Consider the following 22377-nt stretch of genomic DNA (forward strand, 5'->3'; position numbering starts at 1 on the left):
AAAAAAAAAAAAAAAAAAAAAAATCTCTGAAAATCAGAGCATCGTCACGACGTTCCAAAGCTCCTTTTCCCCCCACCATGTAATGGGGCTGACTTTGGTCAATGAAACGTGAGTGGAAGTGGCTCCTGTCCCTCCAAGAGGAAGCTTTAAGAATCCCCAGGTCCCTCTTGCCTCTGCCACAAGACAGCCGTGATTTGGATGGTGGCCGCTCCATCAGCCCAGGGTCCTGAGACAAGAGCGAGAGCTCACCCAGAATGGACATGACATGTGAGTGAGAAATAGCCCTTTCATGTCCTAAGTCACTGAAATTTAAGAGTGGCTTGTCATCGCAGTGTAACTTAGCCAAAAATGACTGCTTGTAAGGTCCTAGCTTGTATCTGTGAATTTAATTTTCCACTGAAGCACCTCTCAAGTCCTTTGGTTTCCAGTCTTATTTTATTCAGACTCTAAATTTTTATCTATCTACCTACCTTTCTACCTATCTATCTATATTCGGACTTTTTAAAATTCAGGAATGGATATTGAATTTTATCAAATGTCTTTTGTAGCATCTCTGGTTATCATAATATGGCCTATTTCCCTACAAGCTATTAATCTGCTGACTTGGACTACTCGATTTTTAAATATTGAACCATCCTTATATTCCTGAGATGATCTCATTGGGTTACAGTGGGCTGCTGAGTTCTATACGCTCAGGTGCTATGTGTGTTTGCTTTTTAATATTTTTCCTTAATAAGATTAGATGGTGGTTTATCTTGTGTTTTTAATTTTCCCAAGGAAGCAACCCATGCTTTTATTAGCTTCATTTTTCCCAAGTAATTTATACTTTTTATGTCTGAATGGGAATTCCCTCTGGATCGGAATCTCTCGGGAAAGGGCATGAGCAGTGGATTGTCACCAGCATCCCAGGTGAGTGCTTCTAATTCAAGGAGTCTGAGAAACATGGCTGTAGTGTGTTATCACAAGTGGTTTCCTTTGCTATTTGCTAGATAACCTGCTATTCAGCTTTGACTCGCGTCATTGCATTTCTAGGGCACAGGTTGTTTTTCTACTTTTAGTGCATTTTATATATATGTATATATATATATATATATATGTATATATATATATATAATCAACTGAGCTACGTTATTAACTATGAGGTCTTCTATGTACTTATTTTTTGCCTGCTTGGTTTGTCATGGGTAGAGGGTGGTAAGAATAAGGACACTTGTTACCATTCTGTAAATCTATTTTTCTCGGTATTCACTGCAGTTCTTTATGAAATTGGATGCTAGTTAAAAAGAAATTTGTAATGCATTCCCATTGCAATTAGATTTTTATTCTGGATATGCCTGATGTAAACGTTTCTAATCCTGCTTGCTTTCTTTTTGAGTTTCTCTCTTCTATAAATAAGGTGAGTTTTAAAAATTTATTTGATAGGTTATGTATCACATCATTCAAAAAAGTAGTAGGTTCCCCCCCGCCCCCCCGCCCCACAGTGTGTGTGAAAAGGCATAAAGGCAACTTCTTCCATCCTTGTCCCATCACCTGACTGGCTCATGTGGACTGCAGCATGCATCCCCCGACCCTCCAGCTCACCATCCTTCTTAGTTTCTTATGCATCTATAGATGAATGAGAATATAGATACATTTTTCTACATGGGAGTTCCCCCTCCCCCATTTTGGTAACATGCTCAGTCATGAATGAGACACATCTTTATATTAACCTGTATACCATTTATTGGATATAATACGCATAACATTGACTTTTTTCTATGGAAAAGCAGGTTGTGTTACCTGTAGACCCCCAATATGAGAAATGTGTACAAAGGTAACAGACTGTAACATAAAAAGGTATGTGAAAAAAATTAGCAAACCAAAGCATGATAAATGGATGAAACACTATAAAAATGAATGTACTGGTTTAGTAGCTGTAACTTTGTACTGTGCCGAATAGCCTGTAGCCAAGTTTTACAGAGTTATACTTAATGTGCCACACATTCAAACAATGCACCTTCCTTAAAACCTCCCCGCTTCACCTGATAGACGGTACAAGAGCGCAGTGAGCTCTGATGCTACTTGTCCTGCTTGGACTCTTAGAGGGTTTTCTCTTTCCAGTTTGATATATTTTTTCTATCACTGTCCTTCCTACTTACGTACTTGCTTATATAGGCCGTGAACATAGACATCATTCTACTTCTTTGTAAAACTAAAATGATCGCATGAGATTTATCCTTTTTTTTTCTGGATTTACAGTGTGCTAAATTGAGAACTAAAAAATTATCTTATGGAAGGAGAATCACAGGGAGAATACAGGACATGTTTTTTGGAGATGATGTGGAAACATCAGGGTTGGTTACAGAGGATTGAACCTGGAAGGGCCAAATCACATTGAGAATTCCTTTAACTGTGTGTTAAATCTTATGGCTGTCACGATCCATTATTGAGTACTATGACAATTTTATATGCAGTGTTTCTTCTAATTTTTCTCATATAGAACAGGCTCTTCTTAATGGCTGGATTCTAAGCCACCACTGCTGTCCCAAAAGTAAAGAGGGGGTTTTCTTTAAGACAGGCAGGGGAACGGTTTATTCATGTGCAGGTAAATGGCTTCTGGAAGCATCACTGCACAGAAATGGTTCTCAGCCTGGGGCTCACGAATCTTCCTTAGCTTCTTGTTACTGGTATGACTATCAGAGTTTTCAAATAGGTTTAAAAGAAAGAGGTGTCAGTGGGAACTGTAGAGTGAGTCGAGAGAATTTTGTAATTGGAGGTGAACTGATTTTCTATGGCCAACTCCCCCTTCTAATAGATAGAAGTCTTTAGCATCCCTCCTGGGGGAGGGACGCTGCCAGATTCCAGGCTGGTGGGGGAGCTGGCAGCGCTGCTCCAAGCTGCAGTGCTGGAGGAGGCTGGGCTTTGGGTGTCCGATGGGTGGACTTATGGGGCAGCCACCACTTTGGCTGACCTGAAGTAGCTAAAAACGCCGAGATCTGTCAGAGATGGGAGGGGCCTCGGTGCTGGGTTGGGCCCGGGGAAGGAATTCGTGTCTGGGTGATAAGAAGTGACCAAGAGACGTATTAGCCTAGGCTGCCTGTGTCCAGATGCGTTCATGGCCTGCTCGTGAGTTGTGGGAAGGAGAAGAGATGGCAGCTGGCAGCCAGCCATTGTGCGGGGGACGCACAGCCTGAGTCACCCCTGGGGGTCAGCATTGGCACCGGCAGACTTCCGGGTGTAACGTTTATCTGGGTTACTTGTGTCTGGTTGGGGTCAGTTTGATAACAGTGAGGAAGGATCTCCAGACCGGGTCAGCCCTAGGCTTCCTGCTAGGGAACACCTGGGGAGCCCTCCAGAGCCAACGTTTTAAGTGAAATAAGCCTCATGCTGAAAGCCTGCGAAGGGTCAGGTTGCTGCCCAGGCATCGTGCCCTCTCGGGTGTCGGGGTCTCAATGGCTCAGAGTGCTTTGTAAACAGCAGTGGAGAGACGGCAGGGAGATGCTTGAGAATTCCCGCCGGGCCAGCACCAGGCTCTGTTTAGCACCATGGAGATCACAGGCTCCTAAGCACGGTCTGCCCCAGGGCAGAGTTGGAGCTGCTCTTCTCTTAGGGGTTACACTGATGTGTTGTACTGATTTGCCGGAACAGTGGACTCTGGTTTCAGGCTGAGAATTCCTAATAAAGTTAAGAAGGCATAAAAATGTCCCCTTTGAGACTAGTCAGGAGTATTTATTCTCATGTAGTTTAATTTGTTGCTCTTGTGGTTTTTTGTGATGTCATCCCACATGTGTAAGCTGGAAAAACCCACACTGGGAAGTGTAATCTCTATATGCATATTTTGACAATGGAAAATGTTATGTATTGTTTCTCTTGGTTGCTACACATCTGATTCCATGTGTCAGGAAAACAAACTGTTACACAAAATTTCAGGCGATAAATTTTTCAGTAGGATGCCTGGAAGATTAGCCATCTACTTCCCAGCAAAGTGGGGTCATATAACCTACAACAACTCTCATAAGATGGAGGAAGGAAAGTGACTACCCTTAGGGCCTGCTCTGTATCGAGGCATGCTGACTTTCTCAGCGAGGGCCTTCTAAGCCCCCGTCAACTCTATTATTCCTGCCTATACAATTAAAAAAATATTAAAAATAGATAGCCATTGAAATATAAGCATTAACTTTTGTTTCTATCATCTATGAGGATATAAAAAGGGGGAGGAATAGCTCCCACCCCCCAAAACAACCTGGTTATTAGTTACTTTCCTAAGTTATATTAAAATGAAAGTTACTGTTTAATATGCTTCGTTTGACAAATATTGCATCTGGAAGTATTGTTCCTCTAATAATATTCTCTGTGTATTGTAAGGGGATATTAGGTTTAACTATGTTCTCTTCCAGAAATAAATTGCGTGGCTCTAGAGGAGCACTTAGTACTGTAGACAGATAAGAATGTGTCATCAGCCGTGGCCCCTAAGCGGCCACTGATGATGAGATGTAAGATCACAGCATTAATCTCCTTTAATATTAAACTATTCCTGGTTCTCTGAAATAGAAGCATAGGAATTATAATTAAGGACAGACAAAAAAAAAGTTCACATCCTCTTCCTTGCACTAGGAGAAGGGGCTACACTGCCAGATGCAAGGATTTGGGCATCTACGAAGACACTACCCCCGTGACGCACCATAAAAATTCTGTAAACTTTTCAACAGCGTATGTTTCGGCCTCTTAGCTACCAAATACGATACCAGTTATAGTAATTCTGTATGTACGCCTCAGCAGTAATAGTTTCTAACATGGCTTTATAGTTTTAAGAAATTAATAAATGTATAATGAACAGTTGCATGCTATAAGAGTTGGAATGGATTAGAGCCGAGTTCCCTTGTGTGTGTGTGTGTGGGGGGGGGGCATGGATTTTATTGAGTTTATCCATGATCGTGAATACTGTGTTGCTTGGATACAGTGGGAACACGGGGAAAGTTAAATGCACTCTTGTTTCTGGAAGGCAAACCAAGATTCTTGGTACGTTTTGTCTTTCTGCTTCAAGGCGTGGAAAAACCATTGAAATGACCCCAGATGAAGTCCGTATCATAACACAGTGGATTATGGAACTGCTGTCAATTGCCTTCTAACGTGAAAACCAGTCACATGTGACCCCACTAGAAGACAGACAGAGGCATAATGGCACTTTACCTTGTCTGAGTCATTTTGTAATTTTCATGCCCTTAGATACAAGCATCTTCAAGATCTCCTTTTGGAAATGGCTCCCCAGTCAGACATCTAGAGTGAAAGGCTGACGAAGCTGCCGCCCAGGACTGCACTTCGTGAATATTGATCAGGACTTTGATTTCCTTATCCCATTTCTGTGACGCTCAACAGGTAGGTTGTAAGTGCTTAAGAAATAGATTCCGACTCTGTGCCAGAAACACCTTTTAAAGATTTCCTCAGCCAAGTTGGGAAAATAAGATGCCCCAAAGAGAACTTGATAGTAACTTAGGGTTCTTCGTTCAACATACACTAACAAGGATAGCAGACCCTAACCTGTCCCAATGAACACAGCATTCCATTTGGTTGGAATTTTTGCAAGCCTAGGGATTCTGCCTAATTTTTAATAAGTTGAACCTTGCGGTAAAAGGAGAGTTTTATCTACAGAACTGATTCACTAGATCTGGTTACTGGTTCACATCTGAAAATAGTTGTGCTCCACGGAAAGCCTCATCCATCTGTCGGAACACAGAGTCGTTGTATTATAGTCAAGAACACAAGGTGGTAATTTGTTTAGCTCCAAACAAACAGTACAGGGAGATGGAGGTTTGCAGTGCTTGGGCAGTAGCTGTCTTGTAGAAGCACCACCTTTCCCAATCTAAATAAGGTGCTGACGCCAGCACTCCTTAAAGGGCAGCCAGGGAAAGAAGTTCTTGGTGTTTCTATAAAGCAAACTTCTGTGCCTGCTCTCCAAATGCTCTCAGGGCTGGTGAGCTCAAGGGCAAGTTTCTGGCTGGCCTCGTGTTCCCGTCTCTATACTGGTACGGCCACACCTTAAAATTCCTTTCCGCAACCCAGGTTCTCTCCAAAGCTTCCTGGCCAGAAGCCAGGTCCTTCCCTGTTACCCTGGAGCTTCAAGGGATAATAACCCTGGTGGGCCAACCTATGAGTTGTGACAGGGCCCAGGTTATCCCCGCAAGCCAAGCATAGGCTGGACCAGGAGCCAGGCTCTGGCCTGAGAGCAGGGGTTCCAGAAAGTCACTCGAGGCTCTACCTGGGGTCTCTTGAGCTGTGTCTGGTACCAGAACCACAGCCATGGGTAGCTGGGGAACTGCTGTCCAATAGAGCCTCCTTCAAAAAGTAAACATCCTGTCCAGAATCCCATAAAGCACGATATTTCAAGTTCACTAAACTATTCAAAGCACAAAAAGCCTTCCTTCCATGGAAAACTCAGTGATGGTTTTAAAAAAAACACACAAAAAACGCCCACTACAGCGCACTGCGCTGTAGCAAGCATTCTGCATAAATTAATAATTTACAAGTACCTGAGCAAGTAAAAGTATACACAGCACCACAGCACAGCACCGACGGCAGTAGCTCAAAGTTCTTCAAATCATGGTGTTTGAAACATTAAAAAAATTCTAAAAATTGGTACAAAAAATAACTCCAACTGGAGTTGAGAGATAGATAGTGCAAACTTCTGTCTTCATTGTTGAACAACGGTGTTGGCTTGCTTCTCACTTTGCATAGGCGATGTGGGTGGCTCTGGGCACTTGATGGGGCTGTTTGGAAGCAGGTCTGCAGGAAGAGCAACCAGAGAGTAGGAAACAAAACTGTAGTTAGAGGCCCTGCCAGCGATTTCTGCAGACACAGACGCCCGGGTTGGAGATGCCTTTTCTTGCACTGTGACGCGCTTCCAGGGTCAGACCCCACCCCCTGCTTTCAGCAGGAATTGCAGATCCCAGAAGGGACCTCGCCGAGGGCTGCAGCAGCTTCAGCCGTTTAGGACCCTTTCCAAAGCTACTGCTCCCGTCCGTCCACGGGAGAAGAGTGCCATTCAACAGAAAAATGGTGCAAGCCACAGAGGTGAGCCTCACGTGTAACTTTAAAATTTGTAGCTTTAAGTCTTAAGTAAAAATAGATAAAACTAACTTGAGTTATGTTTCACTTAACCCACTCTAGCCAGAGTTATAGTATTTCAATGTGTCACCAACATACAGAATTATTAATGAACATACAGAATTATTATAGTTGACATGTTGGGGTACTGACTCTTCAAAATCCACTGTGGGGAATTTCCTGGTGGTCCAGTGGTTAGGACTCCGTGCTTCCACGACAGTGGAAGCACGGGGTCGATCCCTGGTTGGGGAACTAAGATCCCACATGCTGCGAGGTATGGCCAAAAAAAAAAAAAAAAAAAAAAATCCAGCGTGTATTTGCATTGCATTGCCAGCATATCTTATCTTCCACCAGCCACAGTGTGCCCAGCGGCTACTGTATTAGTGCAGCTCCGGAGCAAAGCTGGGCATGTGGGATCCCTCGGAAATGAACATACAGAGGGTTCTCCTTCCAGGAGGAGACCAAAGCCAGCTTGCACTGATGTCAGCAACTGGCCACTGCTTGAGATCATTTAAAAAGAGAGCCTTCCCCAGAGGATCTAAACAGACATTTCTCCAAAGACGACACACAGGTGGCCAAAAAGCACAAGACAAGGTGCTCAACATCACTAATTATCGGAGAAATGTAAATCAAAACTACAACGAGGTATCACCTCACACCGGTCAGGATGGCCATCACCAAAAAACTCTACAACCAATAAATGCTGGAGAGGGTGTGGAGAAAAGGTAACCCTCCTGCACTGCTGGTAGGAGTGTAAACTGGTGCAGCCACTATGTTAAAAAACTAAAAACAGAGTTGCCGTATGATCCTGCAGTCCCACTCCTGGGCATATATCTATCTGGAGAAAACCATAATTCGAAAAGATACATGCACCCCAGTGTTCACTACAGCACTATTCACAACAGCCCGGACATGGAAGCAAACCTCCATGTCCGTCGACATAGAAATGGATAAAGAAGATGTGGTATATACACGTATATACACGATGGAATACTACTCAGCTGTAAAAAAAAAAGTATGAACTAATGCCATTGGCAGCCACATGGATGGACCTACAGATTATCATACTAAGCGAAGTAAGCCAAAGACAAATATCATCTGATATCACTTACGTGTGGCATCTAAAATATGACACAAATGAACTTATCTACTAAAACAAAAAGACTCACCTAGAGAACAGACTTGTGGTTTCCAAGGGGGAGGGAGGGTGGGGGAGAGAAGTGGGAGTTTGGGGTTAGCAGATGCAAACTATTATATGTAGAATGGGTAAACAACAAGGTCCTACCGTAGAGTACAGGGAACTATATTCAATATCCTATGATAAACCGCAATGGAAAGAATATGAAGAAGAATATATGTATAACTGAATCATTTTGCTGTAAGCAGAAATTAACACTAAATCAACTATACTTCAATAAAATAAAAATTTAAAAAGAGAGGCCCTTCCCCTCTTCATGTCCATGTCAAGTGGTGTTTGTTTTTTTCCTTTTGAACAAGAAAAGTAACTGCAAGATTAGTGGACAAACCACAGTGAAATAATTAGGATGCTCTGGAGTTTTTCTGTACTTGTGTAGTCGGGAATTAAACCACTGTCCTGACCCTTTGACCGGCTTTATCTGAGCTATATTAGGCAGCTATCTCTTTCGTGGGCCAAACATTTTTCCTAAGAGCTGTAATGAAATCATGAGCGTGTAGCATTTCCCTTCAGAGATGCTGAATTACTGAACCCAGGGCCTGGCCAACACCTACCTTTGGTTCTTTGCAGCTCACAAAGCAAGCTGCCTGCTCAGGGGGTAGATGTTTTGGCTGAGGGTTTAACCCATCTGTGTGCTGGTAAATGTTTAACTACCCACCACTGGGGGGACGGAGGAGGGCCTGATCTAGAGCACTTGCTGATTTCCATGGTATAAATACTCACGCTCCCAACCTGATGTGACTGAACATGGAAGAGATGTGCAGTGGCCACCATGGCATGGCATCTTCATCACATAGGAATGACAGATACAGTAATCTCAAGAATGTGGGTTGCGAGAACTACCCTATGACCCAGCAATCCCACTACTGGGCATATACCCTGAGAAAACCATAATTCAAAAGTCATGTACCACAGTGTTCATTGCAGCACAATTTACAATAGCCAGGACATGGAAGCAACCTAAGTAAGTGCCCATCAACAGATGAATGGATAAAGAAGATGTGGCACATATATACAATGGAATATTATTACTCAGCCATAAAAGGAAACGAAATTGAGTTATTTGTAGTGAGGTGGATGGACCTAGAGTCTATCCTACAGAGTGAAGTCAGAAAGAGAAAAACAAATACTGTATGGCTAACACATATATATATGGAATCTAAAAAAAATAAATAAAATGGTTCTGAAGAACCTAGGGGCAGGATAGGAATAAAGACAGATGTAGAGAATGGACTTGAGGACACGGGGAGGGGGAAGGGTAAGCTGGGATGAAGTGAGAGTGGCATGGACATATATGCACTACCAAATGTAAAATAGCTAGTGGGAAGCAGCTGCATAGCACAGGGAGATCAGCTTGGTCTCCCTAGAGGGATGGGATAGGGAGGGTGGGAGGGAGATACAAGAGGGAGGGGGATATATGTATACGTATAGCTGATTTACTTTGTGATACAGCAGAAACTAACACACCATTGTAAAGCAATTATACTCCAATAAAGATGTTAAAAAAATGTGGATTGCTGTAAAATATAGTAAAAAAAAAAAAAAAAAATGGAGGTGAGAAGCTTTGAGCATTTCTTACCTTTGTTTTCAATGTAACTGGTATCATTGCCAGCTTATATAATTTTTAAGAATGGCTAGGCTTAACACCTAGCTTGCAAAATTCCTAGAAATTTAATAGTTCTTGCAAAGCAGTGTGGGTTGGCTCCAGCACACCACTGGGTTAAGCCTTGCTGCCCAAGCCCAGATTCAGGGCTGTGCCCTCAACCCCCTCGGGGAGGGCGTAGGACATGACCGCAGCTGAGTCTTCAAAGGTGATTCCTTGTGCCAGCTGAGGGGGAAGCTCCCAGTTACCCCTGCCCAGCAGCTTCTTTAGCCTGACTTCTTACATTCCCCTTATTTCATCCATGACCCTCCAACCTCACCTCGTGTCTCGGGATCCCAGGGGTTGGGCAGAGGCCATCAAGGTCCAAGTGGGATTTCTGGAGGTAAGTGTCCAGCTTTCATAATATCGCACCACTTGCTGGCTTTCTCTCTCCCTTGGGGGACATGACGCAGCCCAGATCAACAGGCACAGCTTTGAGGGATCTGTTCTACTTGATCTTGAGTTGATCTCATGGGTAGGCTGGGATCATTGCTAAGAGTGACATGTGATGCCTACAATTATAGCTCCCAGCTGCTTCCTGCTTATTCTTTAGATTCGCCCTCACGTCTGTTTTATATTGTTCCCGGGGGTGGGGAGTGCAGGACGCACAGCCGCCAGCGCCACCCCCATGTCCTCCTGTGGCTTGAGAAGCATGGCTCGGTGCAGCTGCGCCCACATAGTTTTGGGGAGAAAAAGAGGGACATGGGTGCATCACACCAACCTGATGGGCGCCCGGCGGAGCCCAGACTCCTGCTGTCCCAGGGTCCTGGCAGGCCGGGTTGTCCTGTTTAAAGGATCTGCAGGCAGAGGCTTCTGAGGAGGGTTTGGCTTACGAGTTCCCTGCAATAAACCACAAGATTATGTCTGATCACCAGCTCCGTGAACTCGGACAAGACGCTGACCTCAGGAGCTGTTAGAGTCCCCTGGAGAGTGGGATAGAGAGAGCAGAGTGGTTAAGTTGCTACACAGCCCAAGTTTCATTTACTGTAAACTCTTTGAATACGATCATCTAACCGCACAGGTGTGGTGGTGGTGCGTGCGTGTGTGTGTGAGGGTGGGTGACCTGTGTTAAAGATTTAACCATAGCATCATTTAGTTACAGTCACTCAAATATGGGTCTTCAGCTGCCATGCTGTTCCCAGGCCTTGGAAGTATAGTTGATGCTGGTGCTTCTGGGCCAGTGTTACCCAGGGAATGTAAACTTTCCTGTGCTTTTAGGCTTCTTTTCAATTTATAAAGGCCTAACATGAGAAGATGGTGAAAATCTTTTCAAAGAACACATTCATTGCCTCAAATTTGCCAGAATCCTGTAACAGAACTTGTTCAGCTGTGGGCGAACCAGACAATGAAGGTGACCATCCTTCACCCATCAGTATGGGGTCAGTAACATCCCTCCATGAAATACACAAAGGTTCTTCTACCAAAATATTTTCTAATAATTCATTCAGAGAGTCACAAACTGGCTTGGAAAATGACACCCAGAAGGAAAACCCAAGACACAGTGGTTTGAGGGACAGATATTGTTCTGTAAGGAAGCTGATGGGGGCGGTGCTGTATTGACCAGAGGCCAGTGAGGGAGTTGGCAGAAGGTGGGCAGAGCATGAACTTGGAGTATCTGCTCTGGGTTTTGTACAAATACCAATACTCTGGGACTCGTGCAAGTCACTTGACTTCTCTGAACCTCAACTTCTCTGTCTGTAAAGTGAGAGAAAACAAGACCCATCTCATAGCACTGTTATGAGGACTAAAGTAATGTATGGGAAGCTCCCAGAATATAGATAACAATGACTCTTCTTCCCTGGTGACGCAGTGGTTAAGACTCCGTGCTCCCAATGCAGAGGGCCCGGGTTCGATCCCTGGTCGGGGAACTAGATCCCACATGCATGCTGCAACTAAGAGCTTTCGTGCGCGACTAAGGAGCACACCTGCCGCAACTAAGACCCGGCACAACCCCCACCCCCAACGCAAAAAAAAAGGCACTTGTGTTCCTGGGGTCCCTTCCTTGGTTACTGTGAGAGTGGGGCTCACTGGAGCCAGGTTGGAAAGTCAGTGAGAGTTGATAACACACTCTTTTGGGCCCAGGGTGAACATAGGCATCAAGGCACCACCTGTGCTGGTCCTTGGAGCATAGAAGCACTCACACATATACAGAAAGTCTGTAGGAAATGGTGCTAGAAACTCAAGGAAGACAGGACATCCTAATAAACAGATGACCTCATACACTGTCATGGAACTCAGTATTCCATACATCCAGAATACTCAAGATGATTTAAACACATACGAGTTGAATTTCTCATAGTAATCATCCCACTAAAATTATATCTCCGCAGCAATCGGAGCTCAGTTAAAAGAAGGCGACAATATAGTCACAATTTAACATAGCTTTATAAAGCAAAGGAAGCTACCACAGGAGTCTGTCAACCACAGCTGTATGGAAAATACAGCAACTTGAAACAATGGGGAAACTGGGATAGGAAGGAGCCACCGAACAAGGAACAGACTTACAAGTGCCATTTCTACATCAGCTCTCACTAATGGAAATATTAACAGCCTGTTGAATGTAAAATAGAACACAACGGTCACTGGAAATACAGACCATACAATGAGCACAAGCACCGAAGTCAGGCTGTTTGTATATCCAACCAGGCTCCGTGCTTACAAGCTCTGAGAGCACACAAGTTATTTAACTTCTTTAAGTTGTAGAGAGGAGATGATGTGAGGGTTCAGGGAGAGCTTACCTGTTAATCTCTTAGCATAGAGCCTGGCACACAGCGACCAATACGTGTTGGCTGCTACTGCTTCACAACTACTATTATTGAAGGAGTGAATTCAACCATCTGAAAGCACCATAATCCTCCCAACAAACGCTGGGTGATAAACCATGGCACTAAACCAAGCTCCATTTCCTATAAGGTGGCAGAAAATAATGAGCACACTAATATGTGGATGTAAAGATGAATGCACGCACCCACGTCAGAGGATTAAAGAATTCATTACTAAATGATACCAGCTTTGCCACTAAGTATGAATAAATATCTAGTCTTGGTAGTAAAGATAATGTCAGGTTTTTGTTACACTACTGGAGAAAAAGTGAGAGGTATGTTACAGTGTATCACAATATATTTGCATTTATCACGGAACCTTAGGAGATAGGCTGGCCGTTCATTCTGGTTTTGCCTGGGACATTCCCAATTTACAGCTGTGTTTAATTTATTAATCATAGACTTTCTCATGTGCCCTGGTTTAGAGGACAAATTATATGGTCACCATAGTGATAAAAGCCCAAACAGTGGAGATATTGATTGAAAGTTCTGATTCAAACCTGGGCTCAGCAGAGGCACCAAGCCCCCTCCCTCCTGCCATGCCCATGACATGGTTTTGATGGAAACATGAAACAGGTAGCTGCCTAGGTAAGATGCCAGCTTCCCACCGGGCCCAACTGGGACAAACTGGCATCATGGAACAGCGGGGTTAGTCAAAGATGATGTATCCTCCTTCCTCAGGGACCAGGCATGGAGCCCATGAAACATTTGCACAGAAGCACAAGCTGCATGTGCCTTGACCTTGCAGAAAGGGGTGGGACTTCCACACTCCCTTTTAGGCACTGCTTTTCAAGCTGCCTTTGCAAAACCTGAACCTGGGCTTTCCCAATGACGTCCGATCCAGCCTGGCCACAAAGAGCCATGGCAATGGAGCTGAGGAATGACTCCAGGCCAAGTTGCTCACACTCAATAAACATTTCTTTAGACTGATTTTCATTTTAAACAAGGAAATGAGTTCAGACCCCCATTTCTCTGCCTTCTCAACGTCTAGGTACTGGAGAAAAATCGAGATCTGTTATTAAATAGAGTTGTCTCATTTCTCCATTTTCTGCTCATGTTTCAGCAAAAGCCACATATTTCAAACTTTTTAGAGGGATGAGAACAAATTTTTAGATCCAAATATAGCCCCTTGCTTTGACCATCACAGAGAATTCTCAGCTGTTATCTCCTTCTGCGTGATCAGCAAGAATAAGCGTGTCCTGCTTGTCCAGAGGGATCTCCCCAGGAAGACTGGGTGTTATCACAGGAAAACGCCAGAGATGCCACAGAGATCCCTGGTGAGCTCGTGCAGGGCCGGGCGGGGGCGGGCAGCATAAACATTGCTCACCATCTGGCCCATCCCTGGCCCTGTAGAAATACACACTTCACGATAACACCAAGGACAACTGATTCTCTGGGAAATGCCTCAACTTCTTTTTACTCTTTATTCAGAAAAAGCAGAGGTCCTTTAAAGAGCACTTTTCCACCTAGCTGGAAGATGTCCCTGGTCCCTTCTTTCTAAAACCACCTGAAAACAGTCAAGAAAATGCACAAGAAGGAGCAAAACTCCACCTCTGAGAAAAATGTATAGCCCCACATGAATATATGAGAAAAGGATGCAAAGTGTCCAGCAGGCTGGGCTGAGGAGAGACCACGGAAGGGACACCTACGTGGCCAACCTGGTGAAATGCAGAGGGGGAGACATCCACCTTGCCTGCCGGGGATAAGAGTACAGAGTGAGCAGATGATGTATGTGTCTCAGGGCTGAAGGAGCAGCAGATGAGCCCAACCATCTGTGCACACCTGGAGCAGGGGAGGGGACCTGGCAGGGTCTCTGCCGAAATCAGGGGAGGCCAAACCACCACTATCCCTCAAAGCCCTCTGTCCCATGGCCCCCTGTGAGGTGGGCAATTTGGAGGTGGCCCTGAGTTCTGACCTGGCCTTTCCCCCAACTGTCCTGCAACTGGTTGTTTTTTCCAGGAAGACCTCGCTTCGTTTAAAGAGGAATTTAGATACATTAATCAAAACTACTGAAAGAAGGAAGGAAGGAACCATGATAAACAAAAGGCAAACTAAGAAGCCACTGGCAAAAATGTATACATAAGGACATGAAAAAGGAGCTGGCAAAAGTCAAGTGAAAGGGGAAAGGAAAAAATAAAGCAACAATGCAAACCAAGGACCAAGATGGTACTGAACATAGTCAGCGCTGTGGGGACCAGCTTGAGGGAAATGAGGAGAAGTTCAATGGTAAATGACAAAGACCACAGACAAAGGTGATACAACATATACATAAATGGTGTCACTTACGGGATCTGAACAAATAGTAAAGAGAGAAAAGATACCCAGATTTATTTTGTAAAAACTTTTCTGAAAGAGTCAAGCCTATGGATTGAAAGTGTACACTGTTTCCCTGGGTGAAATGAATCAGACTTATCAGAATTAAGACATAATTAATAGGATACAGAGTCATGTCACTTACAAGGAAAAAAGAAATAAGCCAGCTTCTGATTTCTTCAGAGCAGATAGAGGAAGCATGCATCTAAGAGTTTCAGGGAAAGAGAGTGTGATCCATTCATTTTATGCCTAAACTGTCATTGAAAAAATAAAGCAACAGCCAAGTGTCTTTGAACATACAAAATTCAGGGAATATACCTCCTAAGAGCTCTTCTGGAAGGAATTCTGGAAGTCCAATAGAATGAACTTCAGCCAGCCAGGAAAAGAATGGCTCAGTGGTAAGGAGATTAAGCACTAAATCCCTTCAATGTAGACCTAAGGGTAACAAAATTGTGGGAATTATGGCTACAAAACAGAAAGTAAATGTTATTAGCCATAATAATATAGATAGTCTAGAACTAACCAAAGTTGGGAGGTGGATCATCCATTTCCAGATATATGGCAGGCTGAGTTATTTTGACCTACCTTCTCTCTAAAATTGTTGGATAAAATGTATTTAATAGAAGAAATGGACAAATTCTTAGTAAGGTACAATCTCCCAAGACTGAATCAGGAGAAGCAGAAAATATGAACAGACTAATCACATGTACTGAAATTGAAACTGTGATTAGAAAACTTTCTACAAACAAAAATCCAGGACCAGATGGCTTCACAGGTGAATTCTATCAAACACTGAAGAAGAGTTAACACCTATCCTTCTGAAACTCTTCCAAAAAATTGCAGAGGAAGGAACACTTCCAAACTCGTTCTATGAGGCCACCATCACCCTGATACCCAAACCAGACAAAGATACAACAAAAAAAGAAAATTACAGACCAATATCACTGATTAACATAGACTCAAAAATCCTCAACAAAATACTAGCAAACTGAATCCAACAACACATTAAAAGGACCATACACCATGATCAAGTGGCATTTATCCCATGGACGCAAGGATTTTTCAATATCCACAAATCAGTGATACACTATGTCAACAAGCTGAAGAATAAAAACCATATGATCATCTCGATAGATGCAGAAAAATCTTTTGACAAAATTCAACACCGATTTATGATAAAAACTCTCCAGAAAGTGGATGTAGAGGGAACCTACCTCAACATAATAAAGGTCATATATGACAAACCTACAGCTAGCATAATACTCAATGGGGGAAAGCTGAAAGCATTTCCTATAAGATCAGGAACAAGACAAGGATGTCCACTCTCACCACTTTTATTCAACATAGTTTTAGAAGTCCTGGCCATGGCAGTCAGAGACGAAAAAGAAAGAAAAGGAATCCAGATTGGCAAAGAAGAAGTAAAACTGTCACTGTTTGCAGATGACATGATACTATACATAGAAAATCCTAAAGATGCTACCAGAAAACTACTAGAACTCATCAATGAATTTGGTAAAGTTGCAGGATACAAAATTAATACACAGAAATCTGTTGCATTTCTATACACTAACAATAAAAGATCAGAAAGAGAAAGAAACAATCCCATTTACCATCACATCAAAAAGAGTAAAATATCTAGAAATAAACCTACCTAAGGAGGCAACTACTCCAAAAACTATGATGCTGATGAAAGAAATCGAAGATGACACAAACAGATGGAAAGATATACCATGTTCTTGGATTGCAAGCATCAATATTGCCAAAATGACTATACTACCCAAGGCAATCTACAGATTCAATGCAATCCCTATCAAATTACTAATGGCATTTTTCACAGAACTAGAGCAAGAAAATTTTAAATTTGTATGGAGACACAAAAGGCCCTGTACAGCCAAAGCAATCTTGAGAAAGAAACACAGAGCTGGAGGAATCAGGTTCCCTGACTTCAGACTATACTACAAAGTCATAGTCATCAAAACAGTATGGTACTGGCACAAAACAGAAATACAGATCAATGGAACATGATAAAAAGTCCAGAAAGAAACACACGCACCTATGGTCAATTAATCTATGACACAGGAGGCAAGACTATACGGAGAAAAGACAGTCTCTTCAGTAAATGGTGCTGGGAAAACTGGACAGCTACATGTAAAAAAATGAAATTAAAACATTCTCTAACAGCATAAACAAAAATAAACTCAAAATGGATTAAAGACCTAAATGTAAGACTGGATAGGCAGAACACACTTTGACATAAATCACAGCAAAATCTTTTTTGATCCTTCTCCTAGAGTGATGGAAATAAAAACAAAAATAAACAAATGGAACCTAATTAAACTCAAAAACTTTTGTATAGTGAAGGAAACCATAAACAGAATGAGAAGACAACCCACAGAGTGGGAGAAAATATTTGCAAATGATGTGACCAACAAGGGATTAATCTCCAAAATTTACAAACAGCTCACGTGGCTCAATATCAAAAAAACAAACAACCCAATCAAAAAATGGGCAGAAGACCTAAACAGATATTTCTTCAAAGAAGATATACAGATAGCCAAGAGGCACATGAAAAGATGCTCAACAGTACTAATTATTAGAGAAATGCAAATCAAAACTACAATGAGATATCACCTCACACCAGTCAGAACGGCCATCATCAAAAAGTCTACAGACAATAAATGCTGGAGAGGGTGTAGAGCAAAGGGAACCCTCTTACACTGTTAGTGGGAATGTAAATTGATAGAGCCACTATGGAGAACAGTATGGAGGTTCCTTAAAAAACTAAAAATAGAGCTCCTATATGATCCAGCAATCCTACTCCAGGGCATATATCCTGAGAAAACCATGGTTCAAAAAGATACATGTACCCCAATGTTCATTGCAGTGCTGTTTACAATAGCCAAGAAATGGAAGCAACCTAAATGTCCATCAACAGATGAATGGATAAAGATGTGGTACATATTTAAGATGGACTATTACTCAGCCATTAAAAAGAATGAAATTTGGACGAGGGGATGATGGCGGAAGAGCAAGATGCGGAGATCACCTTCCTCCCCACAGATACACCAGAAATACATCTACACGTGGAACAACTCCTACAGGACACCTACTGAACGTTGGCAGAAGACCTCAGACCTCCCAAAAGGCAAGAAACTCCCCACGTACCTGGGTAGGGCAAAAGAAAAAAAGAAAAAACAGAGACAAAAGAATAAGGACGGCACCTGCACCAGTGGGAGGGAGCTGTGAAGGAGGAAAAGTTTCCACACACTAGGAAGCCCCTCTGCGGGCGGAGACTGCGGGAGGCGGAGCGGGGAGCTTCGGGACCGCGGAGTAGTGCACAGCGACGGGTGCGGAGGTCAAAGCGGGGAGATTCCTGCACAGACGATCGGTGCCGACCGGCACTCACCAGCCCGAGAGGCTTGTCTGCTCACCCGCTGGGGCGGGCGGGGCTGCGAGCTGAGGCTCAGGCTTCGGTCGGAGCACCGGAGCACCGGGAGAGGACTGGGGTTGGCTGCGTGGACACAGCCTGCAGGGGGCTAGTGCGCCACGGCTAGCTGGGAGGGAGGCCGGGGAAAAGTCTGGAGCTGCCGAAGAGGCAAGAGACTTTTTCTTCCTTCTTTGTTTCCTGGTGCGCGAGGAGAGGGGATTCAGAGCGCTGCTTAAAGGACCTCCAGAGACGGGTGCGAGCCGCGGCTATCAGCACGGAACCCAGAGGCGGGCAGGATACGCTAAGGCTGCTGCTGCCGCCACCAAGAAGCCTGTGTGCGAGCACAGGTCACTATCCACACCCTACTTCTGGTGAGCCTGTGCAGCCCGCCACTGCCAGGGTCTCGGGATCCAGGGACAACTTCCCCGGGAGAACGCACGGCGCGCCTCAGGCTGGTGCAACGTCACGTTGGCCTCTGCCACCACAGGCTCGCCCCTCATCTACACCCCTCCCTCCCCCCAGCCTGAGTGAGCCAGAGCCCCTGAATCAGCGGCTCCTTTAACCCCGTCCTGTCTGAGCGAAGAACAGACGCCCTCCGGCGACCTACATGCAGAGGCGGGGCCAAATCAAAAGCTGAGCCCCTGGGAGCTGTGAGAACAAAGAAGAGAAACGGAAATCTCTCCCAGCAGCCTCAGGAGCAGCAGATTAAAGCTCCACAATCAACCTGATGTACCCTGCATCTGTGGAATACCTGAATAGACAACGAATCATCCCAAATTGAGGAGGTGGACTTTGAGAGCAAGATTTATGATTTCTTCCCCTTTTCCTCTTTTTGTGAGTGTGTATGCTTCTGTGTGAGATTTTGTCTGTATAGCTTTGCTTCTACCATTTGTCCTAGGGCTCTATCCGTCCATTAAAAAAATTTTTTTTCTTAATACCTACTTTTTATTTTAATAACTTTATTATATTTTATCTTACTTTATTTTATTTTACTTTATCTTCTTTCTTTCTTTTTTTCCTTCCTTCCCTCCTTCCTTCCTTCCTCCCTCCTTTCTTTCTTTCTTTCTTTCCTTCCTTCCTTCTTTCTACTTTTACTAATTCTTTCTTTCTACTTTTTCTCCCTTTTATTCTGAGCCGTGTGGATGAAAGGCTCTTGGTGCTGCAGCCAGGAGTCAGTGCTGTGTCTCTGAGGTGGGAGAGCCAACTTCAGGACACTGGTCCACAAGAGACCTCCCAACTCCACATAATATCAAACAGCGAAAATCTCCCAGAGATCTCCATCTCAACACCAGCACCCAGCTTCACTCAACGACCAGCAAGCTACGGTGCTGGACACCCTATGCCAAACAACTAGCAAGACAGGAACACAACCCCACCCATTAGCAGAGAGGCTGCCTAAAATCATAATAAGTCCACAGACACCTCAAAACACACCACCAGACGTGGACCTGCCCACCAGAAAGACAAGATCCAGCCTTATCCACCAGAACACAGGCACTAGTCCCCTCCACCAGGAAGCCTACACAACCCACTAAACCAACCTTAGCCACTGGGGACAGACACCAAAAACAATGGGAACTACGAACCTGCAGCCTGCAAAAAGGAGACCCCAAACACAGTAAGATAAGCAAAATGAGAAGACAGAAAAACACACAGCAGATGAAGGAGCAAGATAAAAACCCAACAGGCCTAACAAATGAAGAGGAAATAGGCAGGCTACCTGAAAAAGAATTCAGAATAATGATAGTAAAGATGATCCAAAATCTTCGTAATAGAATAGACAAAATGCAAGAAACATTTAACAAGGACCTAGAAGAACTAAAGATAAAACAAACAACGATGAACAACACAATAAATGAAATTAAAATACTCTAGATGGGATCAATAGCAGAATAACTGAGGCAGAAGAATGGATAAGTGACCTGGAAGATAAAATAGTGGAAATAACTACTGCAGAGTAGAATAAAGAAAAAAGAAAGAAAAAAACTGAGGACAGTCTCAGAGACCTCTGGGACAACATTAAACACGCCAATATTTGAATTATAGGGGTTCTAGAAGAAGAAGAGAAAAAGAAAGGGACTGAGAAAATATTTGAAGAGATTATAGTTGAAAACTTCCCTAATATGGGAAAGGAAATAGTTAATCAAGTCCAGGAAGCACAGAGAGTCCCATACAGGATAAATCCAAGGAGAAATATGCCAAGACACATATTAATCAAACTGTCAAAAACTAAATACAAAGAAAACATATTAAAAGCAACAAGGGAAAAACAACAAATAACACAGGGAATCCCCATAAGGTTAACAGCTGATCTTTCAGCAGAAACTCTGCAAGCCAGAAGGGACTGGCAAGACATACTAAAGTGATGAAGGAGAAAAACCTGCAACCAAGATTACTCTACCCAGCAAGGATCTCCTTCAGATTTGATGGAGAAATTAAAACCTTTACAGACAAGCAAAAGCTGAGAGAGTTCAGCACCACCAAACCAGCTTTACAACAAATGCTAAAGGAACTTCTCTAGGCAAGAAACACAAGAGAAGGAAAAGACCTACAATAATGAACCCAAAACAATTAAGAAAATGGGAATAGGAACATACATATCAATAACTACCTTAAATGTAAATGGACTAAATGCTCCCACCAAAAGACACAGATTGGCTGAATGGATACAAAAACAAGACCCATATACATGCTGTCTACAAGAGACCCACTTCAGACCTAGAGACACATACAGACTGAAAGTAAGGGGATGGAAAAAGGTATTGCATGAAAATGGAAACCAAAAGAAAGCTGGAATAGCAATTCTCATATCAGACAAAATGGACTTTAAAATAAAGACTATTAGAAGAGACAAAGAAGGACACTACCTAATGATCAAGGGATCGATCCAAGAAGAAGATATAACAACTGTAAATATTTATGCACCCAACATAGGAGCACCTCAATACATAAGGCAAATACTAACAGCCATAAAAGGGAAATTGACAGTAACACATTCATAGTAGGGGACTTTAACACCCCACTTTCACCAATGGACAGATCATCCAAAATGAAAATAAATAAGGAAGCACAAGCTTTAAATGATACATTTAACAAGATGGACTTAATTGATATTTATAGGACATTCCATCCAAAAACAACAGAATACACATTCTTCTCAAATGCTCATGGAACATTCTCCAGGAGAGATCATATCTTGGGTCACAAATGAAACCTTGGTAAATTTAAGAAAATGGAAATTGTATCAAGTATCTTTTCCGACCACAACACTATGAGACTAGATATCAATAACAGGAAAAGATCTGTAAAAAATACAAACACATGGAGGCTAAACAATACACTACTTAATAACGAAGTGGTCACTGAAGAAATCAAAGAGGAAATAAAAAAATACCAATAAACAAATGACAATGGAGACACGACGACCCAAAACCTATGGGATGCAGCAAAAGCAGTTCTAAGAGGGAAGTTTATAGCAATACAATCCTACCTTAAGAAACAGGAAACGTCTCGAATAAACAACCTAACCTTGTACCTAAAGCAATTAGAGAAAGAAGAGTAAAAAAAAACCCAAAGTTAGCAGAAGGAAAGAAATCATAAAAATCGGATCAGAAATAAATGAAAAAGCAATGAAGGAAACGATAGCAAAGGTCAATAAAACTAAAGTCTGGTTCGTTGAGAAGATAAACAAAATTGATAAACTATTAGCCAGACTCATCAAGAGAAAAAGGGAGAAGACTCAAATCAATAGAATTAGAAATGAAAAAGGAGAAGTAACAACTGACACTGCAGAAATACAAAAGATCATGAGAGATTACTACAAGCAACTCTATGCCAATAAAATGGACAACCTAGAAGAAATGGACAAATTCTTAGAAGTGACACAACCTGCCAAGAC

The 22377-nt window shown here is 43.0% G+C and overlaps 1 protein-coding gene across 1 annotated transcript in view; it reads right to left on the minus strand.

Moving 5' to 3' along the window:
• Positions 1 to 1698: 1698 nt before the first annotated feature.
• Positions 1699 to 22377, minus strand: part of ADAM12 (ADAM metallopeptidase domain 12) — a 408492-nt gene continuing 387813 nt past the window's right edge. Inside the window, exons 22-23 of the mRNA XM_032607298.1 lie at positions 10639 to 10757; positions 1699 to 6759 (exon numbers count right to left, since the gene is read on the minus strand). Coding sequence (XP_032463189.1) covers positions 6699 to 6759; positions 10639 to 10757 — 180 coding nt within the window. The 3' untranslated portion in view covers positions 1699 to 6698. The remainder of the gene's footprint in view (positions 6760 to 10638; positions 10758 to 22377) is intronic.

Source organism: Phocoena sinus, chromosome 16 (genome assembly GCF_008692025.1).
Source record: "Phocoena sinus isolate mPhoSin1 chromosome 16, mPhoSin1.pri, whole genome shotgun sequence".
Classification (NCBI taxonomy): domain Eukaryota; kingdom Metazoa; phylum Chordata; class Mammalia; order Artiodactyla; family Phocoenidae; genus Phocoena; species Phocoena sinus.